General features: G+C 37.8%; 1 protein-coding gene across 1 annotated transcript in view; it reads left to right on the top strand.

Annotated features, from left to right (window-relative positions):
* LOC124167631 (nephrin-like) overlaps nt 1–26312 on the top strand; it is an 847280-nt gene that overhangs the window by 691379 nt on the left and 129589 nt on the right. Inside the window, exon 4 of the mRNA XM_046545611.1 lies at nt 17861–17974. Within this exon, the coding sequence (XP_046401567.1) occupies nt 17861–17974 (114 nt within the window). The remainder of the gene's footprint in view (nt 1–17860; nt 17975–26312) is intronic.

Below are 26312 nucleotides of genomic sequence, written 5' to 3'. Positions count from 1 at the left end.
ACTTGGGGGCTCATCGAAGGGGACCTTATACTCATCCTTTCCGGACAAATGGTTAAACGCGTACCGATCTCTTTCACATTTATTTTCATGCTGGGAAAATTGACAACGGTCCTGGTTTTAAATTAGGAGTGCTGCTCTTCGACACTGGAGATTCAAACTCGTGAAATTATCCTGGGTGCTGTTAGCTGCCTCGCCCGAGGCCATTCGCGGCGATAGAAAATTTCGTCCCATTGTTAGGCGAACGGATAGTCATCGAGAGTTACGTCAGCAGCATTGCAGGGGTTGTAAAAACGTGATATTCATTGCTATCCTACCGGAAACTATTCGTTTTGAAATAAAAATTTTCGTTCAAGCGCTCAAAGGATCATATGTTCACTTAAAAATATATATTGTGCTGTGCATCATGAGTTTTCTGATACTTATTTGCACATTAAATACGATATTTAATGATATTCCAGGCAAAAGTTTCGAGTATTTTCATTTATTTAATTTCCTCCCTTCTCCGATGCTAGAAGTAAAAGAGCCAATTTCTTACGTAAGCAACTGATGAGCAAGAGAAGAAATAACTTTGAAATTTAAAAAAAATCCTTACAAGAGATTTAAAAAGTCTAATTCCCATGCAAATGGTGGAGCAGAGTTGCAGGTAGGCATTTGGAGAAAGCAAACGACAGCTACGGTCAGAAGAGGATAGGAAAAGAAAATTTAAAGAGATACCCAGTTTTGACATTATCCTAATGTTAACGAAAGGCGCCAGGGGGGCCATGGCTTCACGTCCCATCCGACAGACGGAGTGTTGCACTAGAAGTACCCTTCACACAGCGCCCAAGGAGGGGCAGAAAGTCTCTAGAAATTTTCAGCAACCATTGGGATTTGAGCCCGGGTCCAGGCGGGGACGACGGAGAATAACAGAAAAAATAATGATGATCTATGTCAATAATTAAACATTGAGTGAAGCAGAGTCATCCATTAGGGCAATGACATTGAATTTCGTAACCTAAACCTATGATTTTTTCAATAATAATAATAATAATTGCCTTTATTTGCATATACAAACTTGGTCCTTCTAAGCCATATGGCTTGTCAGAAGGTTCCAGTTATTCAATACAACATGTGGCACATTGAGAGCATAGCATTTATATTAAAAGTTTCAACTTCAACTTTAGGGGATTTTAAACAAAACTATGATAATACATACTTCAGCAACCTTTTACCGAAGGTACATGTAATTATAAAGATAAGTTTTCACAAAGGACTGTTGCGTTTGTCCAGAGAAAGAGTATTATTACATTTAATTTTGTGCTCATTTTTGAAATAGTTCTCTATTATAATGAGCCAATTTAGCATTTTTTCACAGTTAATATATTATAAATATGCGAATAAAATGCTAATAATATAAAATGCTAATAATATAAAATGCTAATAATATAAAATGCTAATAATATTATTCAGCGATTAGTACCTTAAAGGTTTTATGAAAACATCATCAACGAATTTTTAACATTTCCAAATTTCAAAATCACTAGAGATATTTGATTTCGGAACACTCCTTACGCTCTCATTTACGAAATTACTACCACACTTTCAAAAGTTCCTTATTTATCGAGGTACGAAAAAACATCAAACATTTCTGGGGTAATTATACATATGTTGAAAATCTATGACTAAAACGAGAAAAAATATTTCAAATTAACATATAATGAATACATACTGCATGCAATTAAATATCATTCAATAATAGTACAAGAATATTTTCATACATTTTATATGAATTTATAACGCTAAAAATTGTTGAACTTAAATATTTAATATCCTTAAAAATCAAGAATATTAAATGAAACGTCTATAATTCTGAATACCCAAGAAACCATTTTCATTGTAGCTACTTGGTGCATCCAAAAAATATTTTGCGGTTTCATAACTACGTTAGTAAGGAGTTGCGACATCATGCTTATGGACATAATACGCCTAAAATTGTTTCCCGTGCCATCTCTAGAAGTTTTTGCAGATACCTCCTAATGCAAACACTATATTAAAATATAAATATACTACATAATATACACTGTTACAGGATACCACATTGATTTGTAATCTTTCTGCTAACCGCATCTTAAGGCCTGTTTACACGATACATTAACACGCACGTGTTTATGTCTGTTTGCATGAATGATTTTTGTGGACCGGAACGGAACATGCACGAATGCATGAACCAAATTAGAACAGAATCTATTTTCTGTGCATGCATTCGCACAATTTTGGTGGTTACACGGTGCATTTTGGCGTTCATTCTTGCGTTTATTCATTTAGACATTAACCCGTATGTGTTAATGTACCGTGTAAACAGGCCTTTACACTCAAGCATAGATAACTTTGTTCATAGTTCAGTAACTAAGGAGTTGCGAAACCATGTTTATGGAAAAAAATCCTTACAATTCTCTCCCCGACCACCTCCTGCAGTACTGCAGGTTCCTCCTGAAAAACCCAGTATAGTTACCTTTTTTCAGGGAAATCTTGGACGGAAGTCGTGGTAGAGATGGTTCGAGAGAGAATTGGAGTGAAGGGGAAAAAAAATTCATTTCGCGTCCCCTTGTATGTGCGGAATCAAATCCCTCCATTTAGACCGTGCTCCCAAGTTTCTTCCGCTTTTTCCAATCGCTTATGCATGCAGCCGCGGAGATTCTTTCCTTCTCCCCCTTATTTTCATAAAAATGCGACCGTGTGGCCACCGTTTCCTCTTCCTTCCCTCCTCCAAACCAACGCGGAACGTGGAAGATATAGTTATAAGCCTCCCACTCGGCACCGCAACTGGGGGACGCAATCGCGGGAGAGATATTTTTTCCACGCGCGGCCTGGGATGTTTGGGCGAACGTAACGTAAGTTACGTAAAACCTATTCCACCACCATTCTGACTTCGCGCTGTTATCCTTTTTATATACATTTTTTTTTTAACTCTCCGAACGCAAATATTTATTGGCACGTCTCGCACTATCTCTGGCTTCCAGACACTCGTTTTCTTCCTCCAAATCCCAATTTTCAACCCTTCAACCCCAACAGATATTTATTCCCATCCATACAATTAGCGGGTGGAATAACAACTGAGTGTCGGGAAGCGAGGAAACTTATTGCTTTTCTGGGGATTTCAGCACGCAATGACATGAACGCAGGCGAGAGATAAAAGTGTTACCAAACGCTTAAGGGTAAAAGGACCTCTCCACCTCGTCCATTTTTCGGGGTGTATTCCAAATTATTTTGGACGGCGGGCGGGTTTGGATATATTCAAGGACTGCACCTGTAGTGGATGATACATTCAAATAGAACACTCAAATTGATTCCTTGACCAAGATTCCATGCTATTCTATTACCTTTATAGAAATGATAACAGATTTTGAGTTTCATAGTTGAAAAGAATGTTGTTTATTTTTGAACGGAGGCGAAGATAGATTTTTGAAGCCAAAATGTTTGCCTTGATGGCGAAATTGGTTTCCCTGTATTACCTCTGATTACTGATTACATGCCACCCTTAATTTTTTTAAAAGTCCATGCTTCAATCCTAAATTTATTTGACTTCCTCTAAATATTTCCACAATATCTCATTAATAACCAATTAATTACCAAGGTTTTTTTTAAATCGGAGCCAAGAAAATATTCACGGAGCCTTCCCATAGAATCAATTTTTAGGGAATTGACTTTTATATTAGTTGTTTTTAAAATTGGTTTCTGTCAAATGATTTCCAAATTCTCTATTGTTTCTCGTTAATGTCATTCGAGTAGCAAGTGTTTTCCTTATTTTAACTGGAAATAAGTGGAATAGCTAGTTGGATTTCTTTTTGTTATGGCTGTGAGTGAAAAGGATTTTAGCTAGAATCAATTTAAATGTCCTCAAATTTTCTTATCAAAACAATACGACAGGTGAAAATTTTAAACCAATATTATGGTTGTACAACACATTCTCTACCCGATTGTTGTGGACGTAGGTGTCTGGACTCGATTTGTACTCAAATAGAGGATGTCAGGTTGGTTCATTTTATGAGTAGATTATTAACACGTTATGCAGTCCACACATGTATACTATCCCGAAAGCTGCCTCGATGGTTAAGCGGAAACTAACCGTCAACCCGTGCTTGAGTATGAGCATAAAAAAGTGTGCGTTGTTACAGATTTCACTGCCTGAATCTGACCTAGATTTCATAATGTCCTTGACTGCTCAGGAAAACGAATTTCTATACCTATCCGTTACATGTAATGTCTCTCTGATTCTATCATTCTGTAGGGGTTGAAATATATTGAGAAAAAGAATGAGAAAATACCTAAATAAATGATCTACAGGGCATACGGGAGGAAGGTTCTCTAATTTTGAAGTAAAATCTTTGAAATATTCAGCATTTGGCCGCGGAGAACGTAATAAGTTTTTAACTGAGCAACTCGCTTAGCTTAACTCGGAATGATTGATCGAGGAATACTACATTAGCACCAAGAAGAACTCTTGATTTATTTACCACTACATTCGATCATCAATCTCAATACGTGATTATTAATCTCAATGTGCAATGATCAATACCACGTCAATGAAGGAGGACTGATACAGGGTTGATTAGTTAAACTGAACTAAACAACCCCCTACAGTAAATTAGTCAATACAGAGCACAAGGATAGGTTTTCAATTCACCAACATTAAATGCGGATTATAATTTCCTTTTCCCGATAGTCATTAGATTATTCAATAATCTGTCAAACAATGCAACACAAGAAGGAAAACTGAATAAAATTACTTTGACATTAACATTTTGGGATTTTATGTCAACTTGGAATTATGCGCTATGCTGCTACCTCTCTATAATACAGGCCAAACTATTTTTTATTGTAAAAGTAAACAATTTAGCTTTAAAAAAATCACTCGCCTTCAAATCGAACGCATAACACATAAATCAGCCAATGGTCTTGCATAAACTTGCGTGACTTAGATCATGCATGGAGATACTTCTAATTTCAACAGACGCGAAAACCAACATTTGCAGTTAAATTATAATATTCTTTCCTTGTATTCATAGAATAAATTTCCAGAGAAAATCGATAATTGGCTCTATCCTTAAGAATGGCAGAAATTTTTGAATTCTAAAACGATGGCAAACATGAATTTATTTTCTTTTACCTTATCTAACACATATATTGTTACAGACAAATAAATTTATCGTAGGATTGCAATAGAGCTTATCACCAAAATACAACACAGCAAGACGGGATACAACGTTTCGGACAGTATAAAATTTTCAACGTATATAAAAATCAATTTCCCTACATGGGAACACTTGCTGCTAATCCGGATCGTCCACTTTTTCATTTGGATTTCAAGAGATTTTCATGGGTCGGGCGAGTCGGAAGACCATTCACCACTTTAAATAAAATTGCCTAAGCAGTTGCGCTGCGCATTGCTTTTCAATTCCGGTTCAGGCATGTATCGTGGTGCGAATTTTAGTCCAACGTTTAATACAAACTCTTAAAAACTTCCTGACGTAAAACTTAAGCACGGAAATGAAAATAGAGAGGACCTTTACTATGCAGGTTACATGTTTGCGCCTCACTGTGTTCCAGTGGAAATTGTTTCACCACAGCTAGCAGTCACTGGCGTAGCGAGAGGATGGGGGATCCGGACCCTCCTCCCCGCCCCCCCCCTCCGAAATATAAAAACACGATTACTTTGCTTCATAAAAGAAAACAAACTTTTGAAAAATCATGAATTTTCAAAAGATTTCTTTGAAAAATGAACTTTTTTCCATTATGAAGAGTGGTAAAATTATTTTAAAGCCCTTTAATTAGTACCCTGTTTTTAAAAAATTTCCTCCTTTGGTTATAGACTCCCCTCCACAAACTAAATTCTTGGCTACCTCACTGGGAAGCACAGTGACATTCTAAAAAAAGCTACAAAACCCATCATAAGTTTAGAAAAGGAATTCTATAGTCCACATTAAATCCAAAAGACATGCATGAATCGGAATCTTTTATGGTGCGCACGTGTATGGACATTGTTACATTACAACGACCGCAGCTATATTGCAAAAAAATCGTTGCAACATCCAACATAAATTGAGAAAAGGAATTCAATACTGAACCTAGAATCCAAAAGTATTTCCTCTGAATCTATGCATGCATAAATCAGAATCTTTTACGGCGCGCACGTGTATGGAAATATAGGTGTTCCTCATGACTTGCATATAACTACGGACTTTATCATGGCTAATTGACCTTAAGTAATGAAATTCGAGAATAAATATAGGAACTTGAGCCATAATTAACGACTTACGTCCGAGATTGATAGACTACTCTTAATTTCCCAAATGACCTCCGGCCGTTGGGTTTAATTTGGTTTGTGTACAATTATTGCCCTTCCGGAATGAGCCGGCCTTAAAGGCACAGTGGGGAGAATTTTGATTTAATCAACAAGGACCATAGCGTGATGGTACGTTATAATTCACGCTATTTCAAATCAAAATTCTGATAATGCTCCCCTGTCATTATTCAGCCGGGCATAACGAATGGAGAAGACCTACTTATATGTAACTGCATGCGAATAATCCGTACCAAATATCTTTCTCCGTAGTAACAAACATATACGATAGGTCACGAATAAATTCTCAAACATGAAGACTTCATGACTTGCAGACTCTTAAAGTTTTCCTTCGTGAGCTTAATCTATTCTAGTTTCAGAGATAGTGCATGGACCCAGGGGGAATAAATTAGTGGACCCTTTTAGCAAAAAATATAATTTCCAAACATGTTTCTCTTAAGATATATTTTCATAACTGTGAATAATGCTGAAAAATCGTATTCAATTTCAATAAGTCCAAAAGCATAGATTTTTTAACAATACTTACGAAGCATTGAGTTTAGTGCAACCATGTCATTTTTTTTCTTTTTTAAGTACTTATTGTTAAACTCAAGAAAAACTGCTGGAATCAGATGACTGAAGAAATGAAGTTCTTAACTGGGGAGAGAGATATTAAATAAATACCTTTCCCATTCAGATTTCTCTAAGGGCTGAATACCTGAAAAACTATTCCATTTTCTATAAGCAATACATCGACGACAAGGTAAAAAAATATCAGGCAGAACAAATTTTGCTCTGTTCGCAAAGAATAACGGTACACGCGAGCGTGTTCAGAAAATTAGATTAGCCAATGTAAAAGCCTTAACAACCTGAATATTCGGTTTCGCACACACTTCAAAGGAAACACAAAAGATGAAGAGTCTTCCAAAATCAATGTCCGATAAGCAGTTACCTGACCCGGAGCTTAAGACGATACAATCACTTCCGTTGACATCACCCGAGGCTGAGGGTTACCTCAAGGTGTAACACCGAGCGAACGGGCTGAAAGGGATTACCGAAAATTCGATTTCACAGGGATTGGATTCCGTTTGGTAACTGTGAGATTCGGGGAGAGAAGAGAAGCAAGCGGGGGTGGGGAGGCAGTCCCTACTCCTACATCGTTCCGAGCCGGAATGAAGTAGGAGTAGAAGTGTGTGCGAGTGTAGGCATCAGTGGACTGAGAACATCAAGCAGGATTGAAGTTCCGCAGGGGCTGAAGAACGCATTCCGCAGCTAACTTAAACCAGGTGATCTCAACGCAAAGCCCCACCAGAAGAGACCCTTAAGATTAAAGGGAGTCGAGGTTAAATACTAAGAGGTGCCAGGACGTTTATCAGCACCAAAGGACCGATTTGAAAGATCAGGCAGAAATTTTCGAGATGCTTTGAGAGAGGAAGAGACACCTAGCGGCCGTAGACTAATTTAACAAAATGAACATCGAATGCCCAGTAGTAACCACGGTACCGAAGTCATGCGATGACCTGAAAAAGTCGTCTTCGTAGGAGGTAGTTCGTAAATTGTCACATAAGATCGCAGTCATTTGTCATAGAGTGAGCTTGAAATAAAGAAACTTCATCATCGGCGCTTTCAAAAAACCCCCTAGTTACCATTGACCAATTATCTCGCTGCATCGCTTGCATTACGATTGCCAATTGTTTATACAAAATGAATCAAATAAAGAATACCTGGATTCAAGCTCCAACAATCTTTTCAACATGATTTTAAATTCACCAGATGACGTAGGACGACGATCTCATATGGCTATTACCACAGATATATACAATAGATTGGCAGTGCCTATGCTTTCCTCACGGTGGCGCTATAGCCGGCCGGCAGAAGAATTTTGCGCAACTAGCCATCTTGCTTTCACCGACCGTTGCTCATGTGCCATTAACACACATGTATTTGAGAGGCTACTTTTCCTGCTTTTGGAGCCTTTTAAAAGAAGAATGGTGAACCACTGCGTTATGTGGGGGTGCACATTTAAGTATACTACGAGGGAAAATTTTCCTGGGGGCGAAAATGTGTCTCTACACGCGTAAATAATAGATATAAGGAAACATGGTTTGCGTTCAGTAATGTCTCCGCTTCCATCTCACAGAGCATGAAAATATTTTCCAATGCCTTTTTTTGTACGTATCGCCACGAAATTTATATCACGTGGAGTGCAGGTTATGCTCTACCTTTTTAAATTTATTGTTGGCAAAATTCACATAGTTGTAGAAATAGCATCATGAAACTGTGACACGTTATTTTTGCTGAATTGCAAATTGTTCTCGAAAACAAATTCTAAAGGTGTGTGACGGAAGCGGATATTTACCGGAGTTTCTGAAAGCGATATCATTTCAAATGCAGTAGCTTTTTATGTCTAGGATCGGTAATTAATAATACATGTGCATTCTCTGTCTCGGTGTCTGTGTTTTGATGACGGAATCATCATGATGTTTTCAGTTGTGTTTTCTGTGTTTACCAAGAAAAGACTTTCTCCAGTTTCCATTATGTCATGTACTTCCCGCTGTTGCATCATTACATTGTATCGGAATTTTATTTCCGTTGTAGTATTATTATTTATTTAGATATGTAGAGCGTGTATTATGAACCTTTAACTCTATCTGGAAACTTAACGAATTTCTTTCAAAAGCATAAGTTTTGACTTTTTTAATATCTATTGAGTGAAATTCCGAGAAACTGAACGCCTAAATAATGGTTTGCATGTGCTCGCGGTGAAATGACGCGGTCACATTCATTATAATTCAACCTTTCCATGTAGTACTTATCAGGTATTTGATCATTTTGTGGCTTCTATATAGAACATGGTGTCTGTTATAATCACTTATCCCGGTAAGATAGAAATTCTAATTAAAAACGTACCCCCTCATGATGTAAGATTTATATTATAGTCTGCTTCCCCTTCGAATATTATAACAACATGAAACTGATTATTGATGATAATGGATCAAATCGTTGAGTTTTTTAAGCCAATAGCTTCTTTTCAAGTTCGCAATTGGGTGATCGTGAGGGGAAATCCAAAACACTGCCTATATAAAATAATGTGAATTATATTTCTGATGCTTAAGGATAGGAATTCAATCGCATTGACTATTTACGACCTCAGAAAAGCATTTTACAGCACCAAGCAGCATGCCTTGCTCAGAAAGTTAGATCATAATGGGTTTAAATAGGTTGAATCAAATTTAATTACGTAATATTTTTGGCCCGATTACTTATGGCAGTGAAAGGTTAGGTAGCATTGCTTCTACGTTTTTCGTCTAATTGACAACTCTAACTGAGCAACAACTCTTTGACAACAAAAATACAGTAAGTGGAAGCATCAAACCTTTGGAATTTTCGAATTATTTTGTTTGAATAGTATGACAATGTCGCTGGTAAATCTAAGGGTGAACAATACCATGTATTCACGATTGTAGGCTACCTTTCCTACACTAGCAGACGACGTAGTTAACCATTTTCCCCATCTGCTACGCCCCTTCTACATTTGGGACACAATATTTTTTTTCGAGATAACTCATGCATTTGGATTACAATTGCATAATATTGAGCAGGAACCGAATTAGTATTAATCTTAGCTCAGCTTATATTACCAATTTCATAACTTCGTCACGGTTATGTTCCGCTCAAAGATTGGTTAATTTACCACGTAAGTGTCACGATCGGTCCCTTTCTTTTTAATTGGATACGTCTTAAACGAAAATGACAACGTTTTCTATAGTTCATAGCCTTAATCAATGCGCCATTATCTTTCACAATGTAATTTTCCCCCAGTTCCCTACTTACGCAAACGCATAGGTCGGTGAAAGCAACATGGCCGCCAGCAGAAAGGCATGGCTTCACCCCCCCCCCACTCCCACTGCCAATCTATTGTATATATCTGTGGCTATTACTACCGCCAACGGAAGAGATTCCTTGCGCTCGACGATGAATTTTTAAAAAATGAGCATCGAATTTCAAATATTACCCATAGTACCGAAGTCACCATCGAACAATCATATGTTACCAGCGTTCACATCGAAAACGTCAACTGTTTATACAAAATTAATAAAATAAAAATGTCCTGTGCCCACGGCATGTTTTCATTTCATTTCTGAGTAAAGTCGATTTTTTTATTTCCAATGAAGTGTAGTTCGAGTGCGTGAGGGTATGCATCAGCGCACTGAAAAAATAAGCGGGATTAAAGTTCCAAGGGACCGAAGAACGCATTCCGCAGCTACCTTAAACCACGTGATCAAACCTCAAAGCTCTCCGGAATAGAGGAATAGACCCTCAGCATCAAAGGGAATGGAGGCTAAATACTTAAGGAGCGAGGACAATTACGGGAACGAAAGGAGCGATTTACACGTTCAGGAAGATTTGAGGGAAGCTTTGAGAGAGAAGGAGCACGTTGTCCCCTTGGCAAAAGGATAGCTGAAGCTATTAACCGTAAAGTTCTACATAGGTATTTTATAAAGATGTTATGCCCAAACTCTTAATTATTTCTGAACTAATTTGAACATTATATTTCATTGTAAAAATAATACCGTAGTATATGCCATACGCCTCTTTATTAGTCTTTAGAACTCTCTTTTATTCAAAAATTTGTCCAAATTTGTTCAAGACTATAGCATAATTACCAAACCATGATTCTATAACCATATTCTTGAAGTGTTTAGATAGATATTAGAGAATATTTCTATCAACTATTATTTCTAGAAGTGGCGGATCTATGGGGGGGGGGGCTATAGCCTAGATCCTGGATCCGCCACTGATTTCTAGTAGGCCTATACTTACATCTGTTTTTTCATGATTTGGCTTTACAACCATATCCGTACGTTGTTTGTAATGAAATGAATTTTCTGTGGAATGTTCCAAAAATATTCACCTTACTACTTAATAAAAGCCATTTTCATTTTGTAATTGAGGATATCAGTGCAATAAGAGAGAAAGTTATCTAAGGATGGTACGGGACAAGCCTCATCTTTGAAATTCTAAGGGCACCTACCATAATATAATGGACTTACATATAAATACAAACCTAGCATACGATTAACCATATTTACTGTATCCAATGAACTTGTAAGTACTGGAACCACATTTCCAGGTATATTATTAAATAACAGTACCTACTCAATACGCACGAATTCCATGCAATCACAAACTGAAACGCATTAATATAAATATCGTATGTGGCTACAATTTCTTAATTTAAGCGAAGATAATTCATAAAGTTTCTATTAGCACCTGTCCAATTAACAGAAATAAGTTTAAATTATATTTTACCACACCAATTACCATGTTCATTAGTAATGATATTTTAAAACTTTATCTAACAATTAGGAGCTCAAAAAAGCTTGCAATAACGCAATAACGCATCTCACTCGCTCAACCGGATTTTTTGCGTAGCGGATAAATTGTTCAACATTTACGCTGACATCTTGGAATTTTCAGGGCTTAAGGAGTACAGCCTTACCAACAATTTCCAACATCTCCCATTTGAAAATATTACTTCAGTATTCTCTTATATGTAAAATTTATATACTTAGATAAAGGGAAATGTTGACCAAGGAATACTTCATCACTGAGCGAGACAATCCATATTTTGATATGGAAATACGACGGTGAAGCTCACCCTGGACTCAGCCGCAAGCTGTGAATTATTACATTAAGGGTATGGGGACTAGTTTCATTCCCTGGACCACCTCCCACTTCGAGGATTTAAGAGTGGGGTACCCAACGGCTTCATCCGGAATATGAACCCGCGACCATTTGTTCTGCTGCCAAGCGCTATAACCACTAGGCCAGGGTTCTCCAAACTATGGCCCACGGATCACATCCGGACCCACAGATTTTCATCCGGCCCGCCAAGGATATCCCTGTGTGTTGGCCTTGAAAAATAATTATCGTACGGCTGGGATCGTTGAATTATTCAAAGTGGGAGCTGCACACCGGTGTATGATGATCATTTGAAATGAATTCTTACAATTGGCTCGTATGATCTGGAGCCTCATTTCAATGAAATTTTGAAGTCAAAACGACAGCATCATTCGTGGCACTAATTTGGTCCCATGGAACTAAAGACAGGAGTATATTTGGTTTACGCTGATTTTTTCCAGCAAGATATTAATTTTTCCAAAACAATATATTTTAATGTTTCCACTCTAAATTTTGAGGAAATTTATTTACTGGCACTGATTTGCTTTATATTAAATTTTTATTCCTTCGGCACGCATAAATGTGGAAAATATATAATGTGGCTCTTGCATTGAAAAATTTGGAGACCACTCTGCACAAGGCTAACACGCTCCCCAATAAAATCGATACAACTTGAAAAATTCAAGATGATAGCGTAAAGTTTAAATGAGAAATGCGTCACCAAAAAGACAATACGACCTATGAAGTCCTCCCACTGAAGTATTATTTCCACTTAAAAATAAAAAAAATGCTAAAAACTCGTACAGCGCTCGGTAAGCGTGGCTTCTGGCGCCTCTCTACGTATTCCTAGCATTCCAATTTCCCCAACTCCTCATGTGAGCGCGCTATCTTCTTCCTCGCCGACCCCTACCCAAAGCACATCGCCCCATTTGCATCCAAATTATCGGTTGAGGAAATAAATGGCGAAGGAACTCATTTCTTTCTTTCTGGTCGCTTCTTTCAACCCCTTTTCTCCTCCCCCACCACTTTTCTCGCTCCCAGAGTGGTACGAAATGGACTCGGGATATAAAGAAGTGCGGACGTAGCCGGAAATAAGAAAGAGAATACAAGAATCGGGCGCCATTTTTGTCTGCTCGTGTTGATTGTACGGAAGAGATGAGATGAGATTGGAGAGAGGGAGCCTTGGATGATGAGGTCATCGCGGAAGACGCAAAGAAAAAAAGGTCCACTCCACAGTGGTCCCAGTTAGCGAAAGGAAGTTTCTAGCGAAGACTTAAAAAGCAATGACCACATTACAGAAAAAGAATACAATAACGTCTAAATCTCATTATCCTTAGCCGTGCACAATGTTGCAGCTGGCAGTATTCGAATAACACTCCGTAATTAAATTACGCACACTAGTAATAATAACACACCAACTGAGCTACAGATCCATATTCATTAACGCTTTGAATGTCGCCTGATTTTCTAGGCACTACGCTAAAAATGGCGGGCATTTTACTGATTTTGCAGAAGGTTAGGAAAAAAAGGCCTCAAAAACAACTAAAAGTATACATTCAAAAACTTAAGGAAATCTTATTATATGTGGTTTAACATTTTTAATGTATTACTTGACGAATTTCTGGTAATTTGAGTTGATTTTATATTTTAAAGAAACTAGTTAATCTAATAGTAAAATGAATATTGATTATTGAATGCTTAGTGAACAATAAGTATCTAAGAGTGAACTTGCTGGAAGAGCGCGATAGCGCTCCCGGGCACTGTAAGGGCTAAACGAAAACCCCTTAACAGGTTCTCCGCTCCCTTTGTATCCATCGTGGATCCTTGTAGAGTGATAAAGACTTGTTTTTAATAAACAAGAAATTGTATCCTTTGTTTAGTTAGGTTAAGTAAAATTAAATTAGGTAAAGGTAAATTTCTATCCCCAATTTCCGATAGAGACAGTTTTCACCTTTTTTCTCCAAGATTTTCAAAAATTCCTATCTGTATATGCAAATCGACCCTTTGATTATGATTATTGTCCTGACCTAAGTATTTATCTTCCATTAACTTTAATGTTAAGCGTCTGTTCCGGCGAGTTTGGTGGTTATCAGCCCCATTGGGACTACCTTAGTTAAGTTAGTAAATTAGGTGTTCGTACGCAGGTTTCCGCGGTGATTACTTGAGTTCAGCATTCTTTCGGGCTGCATCCGCGTCCGTTGTCGAAGAACCACAACAGTTTCGCCAGCTCTCCTGCCAGCGTCCTCAGGTGAAGAGCAGGAGAGCTGGCGAAACTGTTGTGGTTCTTCGACAACGGACGCGGATGCAGCCCGAAAGAATGCTGAACTCTAGTAAATTAGGTTTTTAGTATAAATTAGGTTTTGTGCGGTTAGTGGGTACTTTATTTAAATAAAACACTATTTATTTCCTGTGTTACACTTAATACCGTAGGGTAATTTAAACCTATTTTCTATTATGGATTCTACTCACACACTGATTTATCCGTACAATCATAGATTCGTGCAAAAACATCACATTAATCAGGTGGACTAAATGTTAAGAAATAACAATTATACAGTGAAGGTTTCACTAGTGGTGTAAGATGGGCGGGTCGGATGTATTTACGTACTTTTCAGGTACCAAGACGTAGTTACGTTGCTAAATATTGATTTTAGTTTTTTTTATTATTACTATTTTGTATGTATATTCCTTTTTCCACAGTGAAAACGTTCCATACAGTAAGGCTTGAAGTACTTAGTAATAAAAGTTATAATTTACGCGAGCTGCATTACTGAATGCCCAGGAGGGCAAGTAAAATAATTAGACGTGCTTAAAAATATTGAGAGGCGTTAATTTCAGCTGCAGGCCTCGATCATGTTTGTTCATATTTAAGGCTTTGCATTTAAGCGACGGAGAAAGTGTCTCACATTTGTTTCACAGGGTTAGTTCGGTGGTGAACATTCCCTGATAAGCAAAGGTCACAAGTTCACGCCCTGCCAAGAGCATGTGTTTTGTGTCAACTTCGGTGGCGGAGTGCCCGTAATCCGAATGACAAGTCAAGGCTTATCACGATTGCTGAGCAAACGAGCTCTGAAACCAGGGCGTTCCGAAAACAATACAAAAAAATTTGGACATCGCTACTAAGCTGATTGCCCCGCGGCGAGTTCTACTACTTCTCTAGGATGGGTGGAACACTGTTCCCAAAGCGTTTAAACCAACGTTCATGCTAGACTCCATAAATTAAAAAAACAAGTAAATATAAACGTTGCCATCGAGTATCAAAATAACTTTGTAACCAACGAAGTTCAGTTACTGGCAAATAAAAAAACGTATGGTCTATGACATAGGGATAATTGAAACAGCAATAGTATTTTTCCACACCTTTTTTATTCTTTCTCTCTCTTTCTCTATGACATGGTCATGTTATGTGCTACAAAACGCAGGAGTGAATTTTTTCCATGAAAAATTTGCTTTCTACATCTCAGCACAGAAATAAATTGAATATTATTGATACATGTGGCCTCAAAAGAATCACGTGCAAAAAAATAATTGAACGCAATATATATTGGAAAAATACAGAAGATAATTTAAATATTGAATTTTTATTTGAGACAATTAAATAATCTGTTCGTTTAATTGCTTAAACTTATTTTGTTACAAAATTTATTATAATTTCATTTCATGTTAATTTTCCTATTACTGTATTCTAATCGTATTTTGTATGTTTTCAAGGTTGTATACATGCACATGGACAAATGTTTCTATGAAGGACTCATAGAAGAGCCACTTTTGTTTAAAAGTTAATATAATATGTACTGCCGAGCATTGCCTTATTTGTATGTAATGGCAACCCCTAATCAAGACTCATCTTAAGGGGTGTCTAATTTCACTGTTAATGTATGACATATGTTGTAATATTTTGGGGCAGTGAAATAAATATCTTTATCTTTATCTTTTAATTCTGAAGGGGTTATTGGAAAGAGAAAATTAACATTATCATAAGTCAACAATCCCATATAGCTTTGGCGCAGCTCTCTATTCCGCTCTCCTATCTGACAGTCTTTTCATAGCAACGTATTTATTCTCTTTCACATTATTAATAGCTTGCCATATGTTACTTATTTGGGGCCATTCCTTGCCCACCTTCCCGTCCACCAGCCCTTCGACAATAGGGTAGTTTCCTTCATCAAAGAAAACGAAAGGCATTGATTGCGATTCGTTACCCGCCATTAGTGTATACATAATATACAAATGATTTGGTTTTAGAAATACCGGTTTAGACGAATGGCAATGGTCAATTTTATCCTCATTTGTAAAAGGCCAGATTGGTGCCAATGCGATGCCACTCCACGTGACGTCACAGGGACCTAGTTTCTATACGAGTGGATAGGAGTTTTACGTCGTCTGAGATTACCAATGCATGCATGAGGCACAGGGCTCAGGGAAACATGTCTTAATAATCACCTATTACAACTGGCTAAGGTCGGTAAGTTTTCTTCGTTTGATAAGTTATTAATAATCCTTATTTAAGCCAAGCGCTACCAGCTAGCAGGGTACTCTGCTACCTGCTAGCATCCTGCGTCGTATCAGCTCTCAAAGCCCCGCCCCAAGGTCACCTCACTTGCGGCAGCGGGAACCAGAACGACGTAACACGGGAGTTTTCCCGGCTTTCATATTTACCCGTCGCGTTTACGCTCGCTTGAAAATTTTCACTTTTCATTTAATCGTGAAAAATAGATATCGTCATTTAAAAATCTAGAAGCGTGAAATACGTACTCCAGGAGTAATAATCTTTCGATTTAGGCAATAAAAAAATAATAGTAAACCACCCTAATGTCTCCATCAGGTCATCACGTCTCGCAATGTGGTCAACTAAGTAGTTCCGCATTCTTCCCAGAATTATTTGATTTCTACATTCTCTCATTCTTCTTAGCACTTCCTCATTATGTAATCGGTCTATTCATTTTATATCCACCATTATTCTATAACTTAGGACATTGTTTCATATAAATTTAGATAAAGTTTTAATTCATTTAACTTCGACGGCTCAACATTATAAATGCATGAGTCAGAAGTCATGCCCCTCAGCATTGATCGTACTGACCTAAGTTTTTCAATTGCATTGATTACCCGCGTAGGATCTTCTAACACATTTTGGATCCTAAAAATAAAATTCAGCTTATTAAAAGAATTTTACAATCAAAGATTTTACGCATCAATATTTCGTGTCCTACCAATAACTGAATTTCAATATTATAGCCTTGTAAATAATTACTATAACAGAGAAGATATGTATTTTTGAACCCTATTAAAAGCCAGGATACCACGGTATTTACAGGAATGAGCCCTAATATGGTAATGCCAAATATTAGGTTTTTCCTCCATTACATCTTTTTCACAACCACTATTAATATAAATAATAGTTTTTTATGCAAATGATTTAAAAATACAGAAAGTTTTACCAAGAATTAAATGCCACATCATAATATCCTTTCTCACACCTTTAATTTTTTACGCCATCACTACCAAAGCAAATAATGGTTCTTAATAAAGCAAATGCTTTTAAAATACAGATATTAGTTTAACCAAGAAATATGATTGACCGTATAGTATTTATATCAGGTTACCTATCATTTCTGAAAAATATATTATTTCGCCATAATTAGGTAGTCTATTAATTTAGGTATCAATAAACATTTTAGGGTTCAAATGAGCGATATTCCGTGGACCTTCTCAGACCTCATTACTTTCACCTCATTATTTATCAGTAGCCCATCATCAACTCCCAAGTTGAGATGATTTTAAGTATATTTGTATGTGATTAAATATATTTTTCTGGTTGTTAATTTTCGTTTTTTCTCTTTCCAAATCCAACAGTTCCCCCAACTGGCGTCCGCATCACCAAACCATCGAAAGAAGAGATTACAACTGCTGTCCTGGGACCTCTCTCCGAAGGGGAGGATGTCGTTCTTGATTGCTATGCCATTGGTGGTGAGTAAACAAGTAAACTTTTTATCACTTACGACTTTAATGTATCTGATTGTTTTACGGCTTAGCATGGCTCGAACAAAAAGAGCCAGGATTACAGGCAATAATTTTATGGTTTATAACTTAGAAAAAGGTACTTTCTATTCCATATTAATTTTGGCAGAATATTCGCCCTAATTTGAAATAGAACGCCAAAAATATAAAAAGAATTCTTTATTATAGAATAAGCCCATAAGGCGCATTTATTTTGCACGCATATTATTTTTATATTTTATACTGAAGCTTCAAAGAGAGCTTATAAAAAAATCACATTGAATTTGGCAGTTGAAAATTAATACTTATTCACTCAACAAACGTACACGGGCATCGTAAGCCCACAAAATGAAGATATGCTTACTAGTTAAAAGGAATAAAACAATGGTCAACAACAGCCATGGCCAATAATAAGCATAGAGACGGCTAATAGCCGTCGTTCAAAGTATTATAAAACTAGGGCAGTAATCATCGCTCAAACATAGCAGGATTCAGATAACAATCGGCCCAAATAACCTTGATCCATATACCTACAAAGAGATTGGATTCTCCAGCAAAAAAACACAAAGGCCTGGCGAATAAAAATTCTTTATTTAAATTTCCAGTGCAAAAGGTAATTTACAGGGAGCAGGATAATAACAGGAGTAGCAAAAGTGATGGGAATTTAACGATGGTTTATCGAATACAATATGCCTTATCGAGGAGGGGAGCTACATGGTTTTGTCTTTCAAAAATTTTGAAGTGATTCTATTTACCTTGAAATCGCAAAAGTTTTCAGGAAGCCTTCAATTCAAAATGAGGCCATTTCTCAAAAGCAATACCTATGACTGAAATTTTCGAGTTTCGGAGAGGAAGAGAAGATGTAGGAGGAGAAGAACCACCGATCGCACTGCAAAAACACCATACAACCGACAGGCGGGTACTGCGCTGATAAGGCAACTGCGCGTCATCCAAACCACACGCTCAAGTCATTTCTGACCGTAAGTTGTTAGTTTAAGGTTAGTAGCAATATCATTAACCACACTGCCTCAGTTAATCCTCCCAAGTGTGCACCGTGGAGAGACAGCCAGAGAACTCGCTTAATGGCTTTATCATTTACATGTCTCGATTTTTCCTCCGATAAAAGAGATTTTTTTAATTCACTGAGGCAAGAGGGTGTAACAGTGTGAAACATTACACCCATTCCCATTCAAAACAAAAGAAGAGACATGCTGGCTTTTGGAATTGTTCTGATCCATGACGATTCTCGTCATCTAAGCACTCATACAGCCCAACTGTTCCTTGACCAATTTCAACCGGAAATTTTCGATTACCCGCCGTGCAATACCGACCTAGTGCGGCCGTGTGGTTTCCATCTTTACGCTGAAATGAAGATGTCGCTAGCAGAGAAGCGTTTGAAAACAGGCGATGAGCTTCAGGACAAAAGCCAAATTCATTGGAAGTCATTGCCCACACAGAAAATAAACATCTATTAGATATCTAGTAGATATCTACAGATAAATAAATAGTTATGTAATAGACATCTATCATAGATATCTATTAGATATATTATTGTCAAAATAGCAGCAGTTCTAATAGATATCTACGGTAGATGTCTACTGTAGTTGTCTATTAGATATTTAATTATCTGTTTTATACTTATCTATATCTATAAAAAAAATTCTCATGCCTATGCTTGATGCAATTAACATTAGTGAAAAAATTGTCGCCGTATGATCAAAATGAAAACTTAAAAAAAAATACCGCGGCATGGCTTTGAACTTATCTTCCCCATTCTATAGCCAAACGCGCTCACCACTACACCAACTGATCCTGATGTAGAGATTAACCTTTTTTCAAATATTATAACAATTGTTAAAAATACCACTCGGAAATTAATTAATTACAGCCAAACTAAGGCCCATTCAATGGAATCATACATCTATTCATAGATGAAAATAGACAATATATAGATACTGTTGGCATAGTCGCCACGCATCGTTCTACGCGTCGCAAAATGTTTCAAGTCCGCCATCACTCCAGTAAGGAACCAAAAAAATTGTCCCTAAATCAAATGTTATATCGCTTCCTTAGCTCATGAATCGCGTTTTAAAACACACTTTCGGAGATGTATACAAATTCGCCCCTTGTCACCTGCACATCTAATAGATGTCTAATAGACATCTATTAGATATACATCTATTCATAGATGAAAATAGACAATATATAGATATCTATAGATAATTATTTTCCGTGTGGGTGGTGGCGACATCCTATGAATAAGATAGAGTGAAGCTTTTCCACAGGCACGATCAATTCCTCAATCGCCGTGGTGATTATGCCGAAAGGGCATCAAAAGGGTGCTCAATAAGTCTTTTCTTCTAAGTAATCAACCCTTTGGTTGGTTTGCAGCAGTCTCTCCATCTCTGTCTGTCCTCCGCCAGCCTCTTCAGCTCTAGGTAGCTGTTGCAGCCCATGTCCTTCATTACTTGGGTGATATAGCTCAACCTCGGCCTTCCTCTGCCGCTCTTCCCCTCCACAGTGCCCTCTAAAACTGTTTTTACCAATCCATTATTTTGTCTCAGTAAATGTCCAACCCATTTACTTCTCCTTGCTGTTAGATTACTCCACAGGTCTGCTTTCACTCCCAGTCTTTCCAGTATCTCCTCATTCGTTACCCGGTCTACCCATGAAACTTTTAACATTCTACGGTAGCACCATAGTTCAAAAGCATCAATTCTTTTTTTCTCTGCTGCTCCTATCGTCCAAGTTTCACTACCATAAAGCATTATGCTCCATACAAAAGTTTTGAGTAGATTCATCCTAATCTTGATACTCATGTTTTTTGAAACGTATATCTTTCTCTTCTTGTTGAAAGCTATTTTTGCCTGTTGTATTCTACTGCTTATTTCCCTTTTGCTTCTGGCATCGGCCCTTGGCTTCTGGCTCAATAAGTAGCAATGAAATAATTTTTAATCAATCGCTTCGTCTTCTGTACATGACCAATCGGAGGTTGAAAAAAAATGACCCTCGTACTATAAATCGACAAATGGAAAGGCAGTATTATCACCTTTGCTTTTCATTTGGAACCCTTCCAAGTTAAGTTTTATCAGCAATTCGATGCACAAAGTTTAATAAACGTTCCAGATGTAGGTTCAATTTATAAGAACCTACATCTGGAGTATGCTCCTATACGGAAGTGAGGCATGGACAATGACCGCAGCGGAGAAAGCAAGGATAGAGGCCTTTGAAATGTGGTGCTATAGAAGAATGATGAAAATCAAATGGATCGACCGAGTTAGTAACGAGGAAGTCCTAAGATGGGTAGGAGAGAAGAGAAGCCTCATGAAAACCTTAATAAGAAGACGGAATAACCTTATAGGCCACATCTTGAGACATGATGGCCTGATGAAGACAATCGTCGAAGGACAAGTGGAAGGCAAGAATGGAAAAGGAAGACCCCGAACAAAATATATGGAACAAGTAAAGAGAGATGTGAAAGAGAAGAAATACGTAGGTGTGAAAAGATTAGCTGATAGGAGAACTGAGTGGAGAGCTGCGTCAAACCAATCCTAGGATTGTTGACCAGTGGTGGTGAATCAGGCTGTACAGGAGACAAGTTCTATCTCCGAACTATTATTAATCGACAGAGCACCTACAGCTCTCTTATGCCTTAACATTAAATTTCTTACAATCCATAATATACTACGATAAAATAATCCTTTGTTCTTTTGTTTTTGCCAAAGTTCCTGTTTATATGACATCTCTTTTTCTCACTCATTGATCTCTTATCCAAGTCTCGAAAAACTGTTCTTTAAACGCTGACAGGCCCGCAAAATAACCATCAGTTTTGAGCTACCCTTCAGGTAAAATGATTGTATTCCTATAAAAACCTATATATGCTGATAAATACTTTAACTCACCGTTTCTGTCTCCCAGAACCTCATTTCAAAGAAGGGGGGCAAGCCTATCCTTAGAATGTTCCCTTGAGTGGTCTAACATCACTGACTTAATATTAGTTGGGCCCCTAAGCAGAACGTAACCTCGGTGATGAGAGACAATCGCGCCTTTAGACCCATCTAATCTGTCTTTCTTTACCCCTTGCAAGTGGTTGGACTAATAGAGCTAAGTAATGACCTTATATGATGGATCAATATAGTAGGGAGGCACATGATCAAATTAAGTTAATGTTAGCTCATTTCAAATAGGAACACCGCATATATGTATAGGTTTACAAAAAAGAATGTTGCGGTTTCAGTAATTTATAGGATAGGGTAACAGAAATTTTTCAGAGGCTGCATGATTCCTGCTCGAGTGCCTTGGGGAGGGCACTTCAAATGCAGCACTCCGTCCGTCGAATGGGACGTTAATCCACGGTTTCCTAGGCGCCTTTTACTGGGAAAATGTCGACGTTGGGATTCTCTCTTGTGGAGTAACGAATGGCGCACATATTTAAATTTCTTAATTATATAAAAAATGTTTGAGACGACAAATTCCACGATAAAAAACAGGCTGTTAGTGATTATATTTTCATTTAAAATCATGATCAAAACCGCACCATTCTTTTATGATAGCCCTGTATTATGAAATATGATTTGATGCATTCCCGGCAAATAATGTGGGTAAACTCTTCTCGTGATTACCACCGGGTTAAATAAATAAAACGACATTCAGCAGCCCTGAGGATGAGCCCCGAGTCGGAGCTTGACACGTTGGCTAATATGGATAATTTAACACGATGGGAATCCCGAGAAGAATTTCAACCCCGTAGAATATTTATATACTTTAGAACCATAATATTTATGACAGAGTATCACTGCATGAGGTGGCCATGCCCTTTCGGGTGATAAATTAAATTATTTATTTCTTCTTTATTTTCCCCATTAAGGTAGGTGCCCCCTGGGGCCACCCTGATGTACGCCCCTTACCGACACCGCAATGTCCGTATACACCAAAACTTGAGCGCATCCGATGAAAATCACGCCTGAAAATCCGTCCCGGTAATTAGTTTGTCACCCAAATCCTCCTCCCCCTCTCTCATCGTCTCTAAACCTTTCAGCACGAAACGCTCGCCATGAATTTTCGGGGCCGCGCTGCTGTCTGCCGGCTGCTTTGCCATCGGGATAGGATATATCCAGGATCTGTCGTCGAGCGGATTATTGCGCCTGGTTTATCCATTACGCGGGCCCTTCGCCTAAAGTGCCCGATGCGTAACCATCGCTTTACGGCCTTACACTCCGTTCTCCGCTCCTTTTCCTCCCAACGCTCTGCTTTATGGCTTCGTATTACGCGGGTGATTTAAGCTCAGATCTATCCTACGGCTTATTTCGTTTTATTTTCGGGCGCGAGAAAACATGATATTCGGTCAGCGGCGGTTTAATTGGTGTCACCTTAATCACCTAGTTGGAGACGTGAGGCGAGGGGGGGGGGTTATAAGGTTATAAGTTCCTTCCCCGAGACGTATTGATTGATCGCGGCGGGGTTTCCTGCAGCGAAATTGCTCTTGAGGGAATTAAGCACGGCTTGACTGGTAAGAAAAATATTTCTCCCCGTGCAATTCCAAGTCCGTAGTTCCCCACTATAAGAGTTATAGGTAGGCTCACAGGCTAAAATTAAGGATGTAGGCTCGCGAATGCGAAGAAATTCTTTCTTCTCGCAAATATAATTTTTTATCGTGTCACTATCACAGAAGACATTCGTCTAGGAAAAAGCAATAAAAGGGTCCATAGCATGTGAAAAACCCATCTCTTTTGATAATGAGTTGTGCTCATCTTATTGGGATTGCACAAGGGAAGGTCTATTCCATTCCACAGATATATATATGTTGCCATTTCTGTCGCTTATTAATCGGTTTTCAATTATGTCCACAGCGAGCGAACCTTATTTTCCAATATTTTGCGGAGTAGTATTCGCAACTGCAAGGTATAGCATCGAAATGTTCTTAATTTGATGAACTATATCACCGCGGATATAAAGTTTGATTCACTGCCCTAAATTGGTGAAATTTCCGTGGAATTAGGTTCGCTCCCCCTGTCATCGGCATAAGTGGTGGCTTTTGTAAACATACTTAATAGCAAGGTGGACGAAAAAACACATACTAAATAAAAGTAATATAGACTTTCATTTTCTAAAGTAGTTGTGAACAGTGACTCCAAAAATTAATTCCAATTGGTGTTCCAATAGATAAAGGTTATTTGGGCCGATTATTATCTGAATCCTGCTTTATTTGACCGATGATTACCGCCCTAGTTTTACAATACTTTGAACGACAGCTATTAGCCGTTTCTAAGCTTATTATTGGCTATGGCTGCTGCTGTTGATACTCGTGAAGGTACTTCTAGTAGATAAGAAGTACGCAAAGAATAAGAGCATCAGGGATTACAATACGATAGCAATACTATGATTGAATGAACCGGAGATTAATTAAAGAAAACAACTTAAGACTTTTGAGATGAAGTTACAACCAACTCTGCAAATGAAAGCAGGAAATTTTATAGGATCTAATTCAGCAAGGAAACGTTCGCTATCGATGAACGATGCTGAGGAATATTTTTAAGTATTTCCTGGGGAGGTCAAGTATAGGGAACACGAGGCAGGTTTCGTGCGACATTGACATGAGTTCTCATACGCTAAAAATATTTAAAGAGATGGAGAAGTGCTGTTGAGAGTGGCAGCGATACAAATATTTAAATTAATGAATGTTGATGATACAAGGTCAACCAGCCTCGCGAAAATATCCTTCCCTATGCAGGCGGATTGACAGGGATATGTGCACGCGCAACTCATACGTCAAGTACCATACTGCATTTTCTCCTGCACAGTAGGTTCGACATATTTATCATGAGGCATTAACTTCTAAGCTAAAAACTAAAACTTTTCTTCAAACATATATTAAAATCAATCCATGTACTTCTTAACTAGACCAAAATTAAAAATGAATTCAACAAATTTAGATATAATCGCAGAAAGTCTTCGTAGTTTATGTCATCGGCAATAACGTCAAAGTACAAAAATGAAGGATACATCATTGGAACCAAAGATATTTCACTTTTTATCCTTCGAAAACTTTCGATAACTAAAAAGGTCCCCATCTCTTTTCCTGGGATAGCTCCGCCTTCCATTGTATTTAGAACTGTTTACCTTCCTTAAACTTTTTCTCGTCATTTATGACCCAGCATGAAATAAAAAAAGTTGGCGAAAAGAGCATACGAAGAGTGTCATCTGCTAAGAATCGTGGAGAAGGTTCGAAAACCAAATCTCGACCAAAATAAAATAATACTATCAAATTACATGCCACAAAAAACGACCATAGTATCGGCTTCATGTAATTTTTCCCCGAGGCGAAAATATATCGAAACGAAGACCAGATTAAAAAATCTCTGCGGAAAAATAACATTTTTACATTAATATATAATTCTCAGCAGCTCGATTCTGTAAATGTGATATGGCCGTCACAAGCAGATTTCGTCAATGTATTCACGGCTTTGACGCTGGAGCGATTCTGAAACTTTATAGTGACGTCACTCTCACAGCCGCGTCCGTGGAAGTATTCACGCCCAAGAGGGCCCGTGGTAGCTTCGTCGCGGCAATGCGCTCTAATTTTTCATTATGAATTTACGCTGTGATTGATAATTAATAGCACATTATTAATTAATTACGATGGTGGCTATTTCATATTGTCACTTCCCATAAGTAATATGTATTAAAAACAAATAAAAGAAATGCGTAAAGTTAAATTTACATTCGCGTCGTATTTAAATTGATTGGCCTTCATTGCGATTGAAGTTAGTGGGAAGTTAAACCTTGCGCTGAGGGTTTGACAATTATCTTATAATTGTGCATCTTCTAGAATGTACAAGTAAAATACTCACAACTTAATGTTCATAATAATTTGGAGTAGAACCAACGGTAAAAGTATTGTGCGGTATTGAATGTTAACAGATTTATTTAATATTTATTTCGTAAGTTCAAGCCTTCGATTTGTTTTTATTAACGAGAATGGAGGCTCTTTACATACCTCCGCTACTTTTGCATGAGCATCAATGTCGACGGAGGCAATAGATGCACATACTTCGACGGCAGATACGCGATATCAACAATCCCTTCGAGACGCGAGATTGGCGATGGATCACTGAGTTCACACCACGATTAATTCGTAGACGTTTAGATGGCTTGCCGGGGCATACTTTAGTACGTTAAGATAAACATTGATCATCTATTCCATCTCTTCCATGCATTATTGCTGCCGTTCAGTAACACGACCAACATGATTCGTTTTTCTGTTGACATAATAGAAATACTAAGACATGTAAACATCTCGTCCTCTAGC

Source organism: Ischnura elegans, chromosome 11 (assembly GCF_921293095.1).
Source record: "Ischnura elegans chromosome 11, ioIscEleg1.1, whole genome shotgun sequence".
Classification (NCBI taxonomy): Eukaryota; Metazoa; Arthropoda; class Insecta; order Odonata; family Coenagrionidae; genus Ischnura; species Ischnura elegans.
The sequence above is the reverse complement of the archived record's forward strand: the minus strand, read 5'-3'. Positions and strand labels throughout refer to the sequence as shown.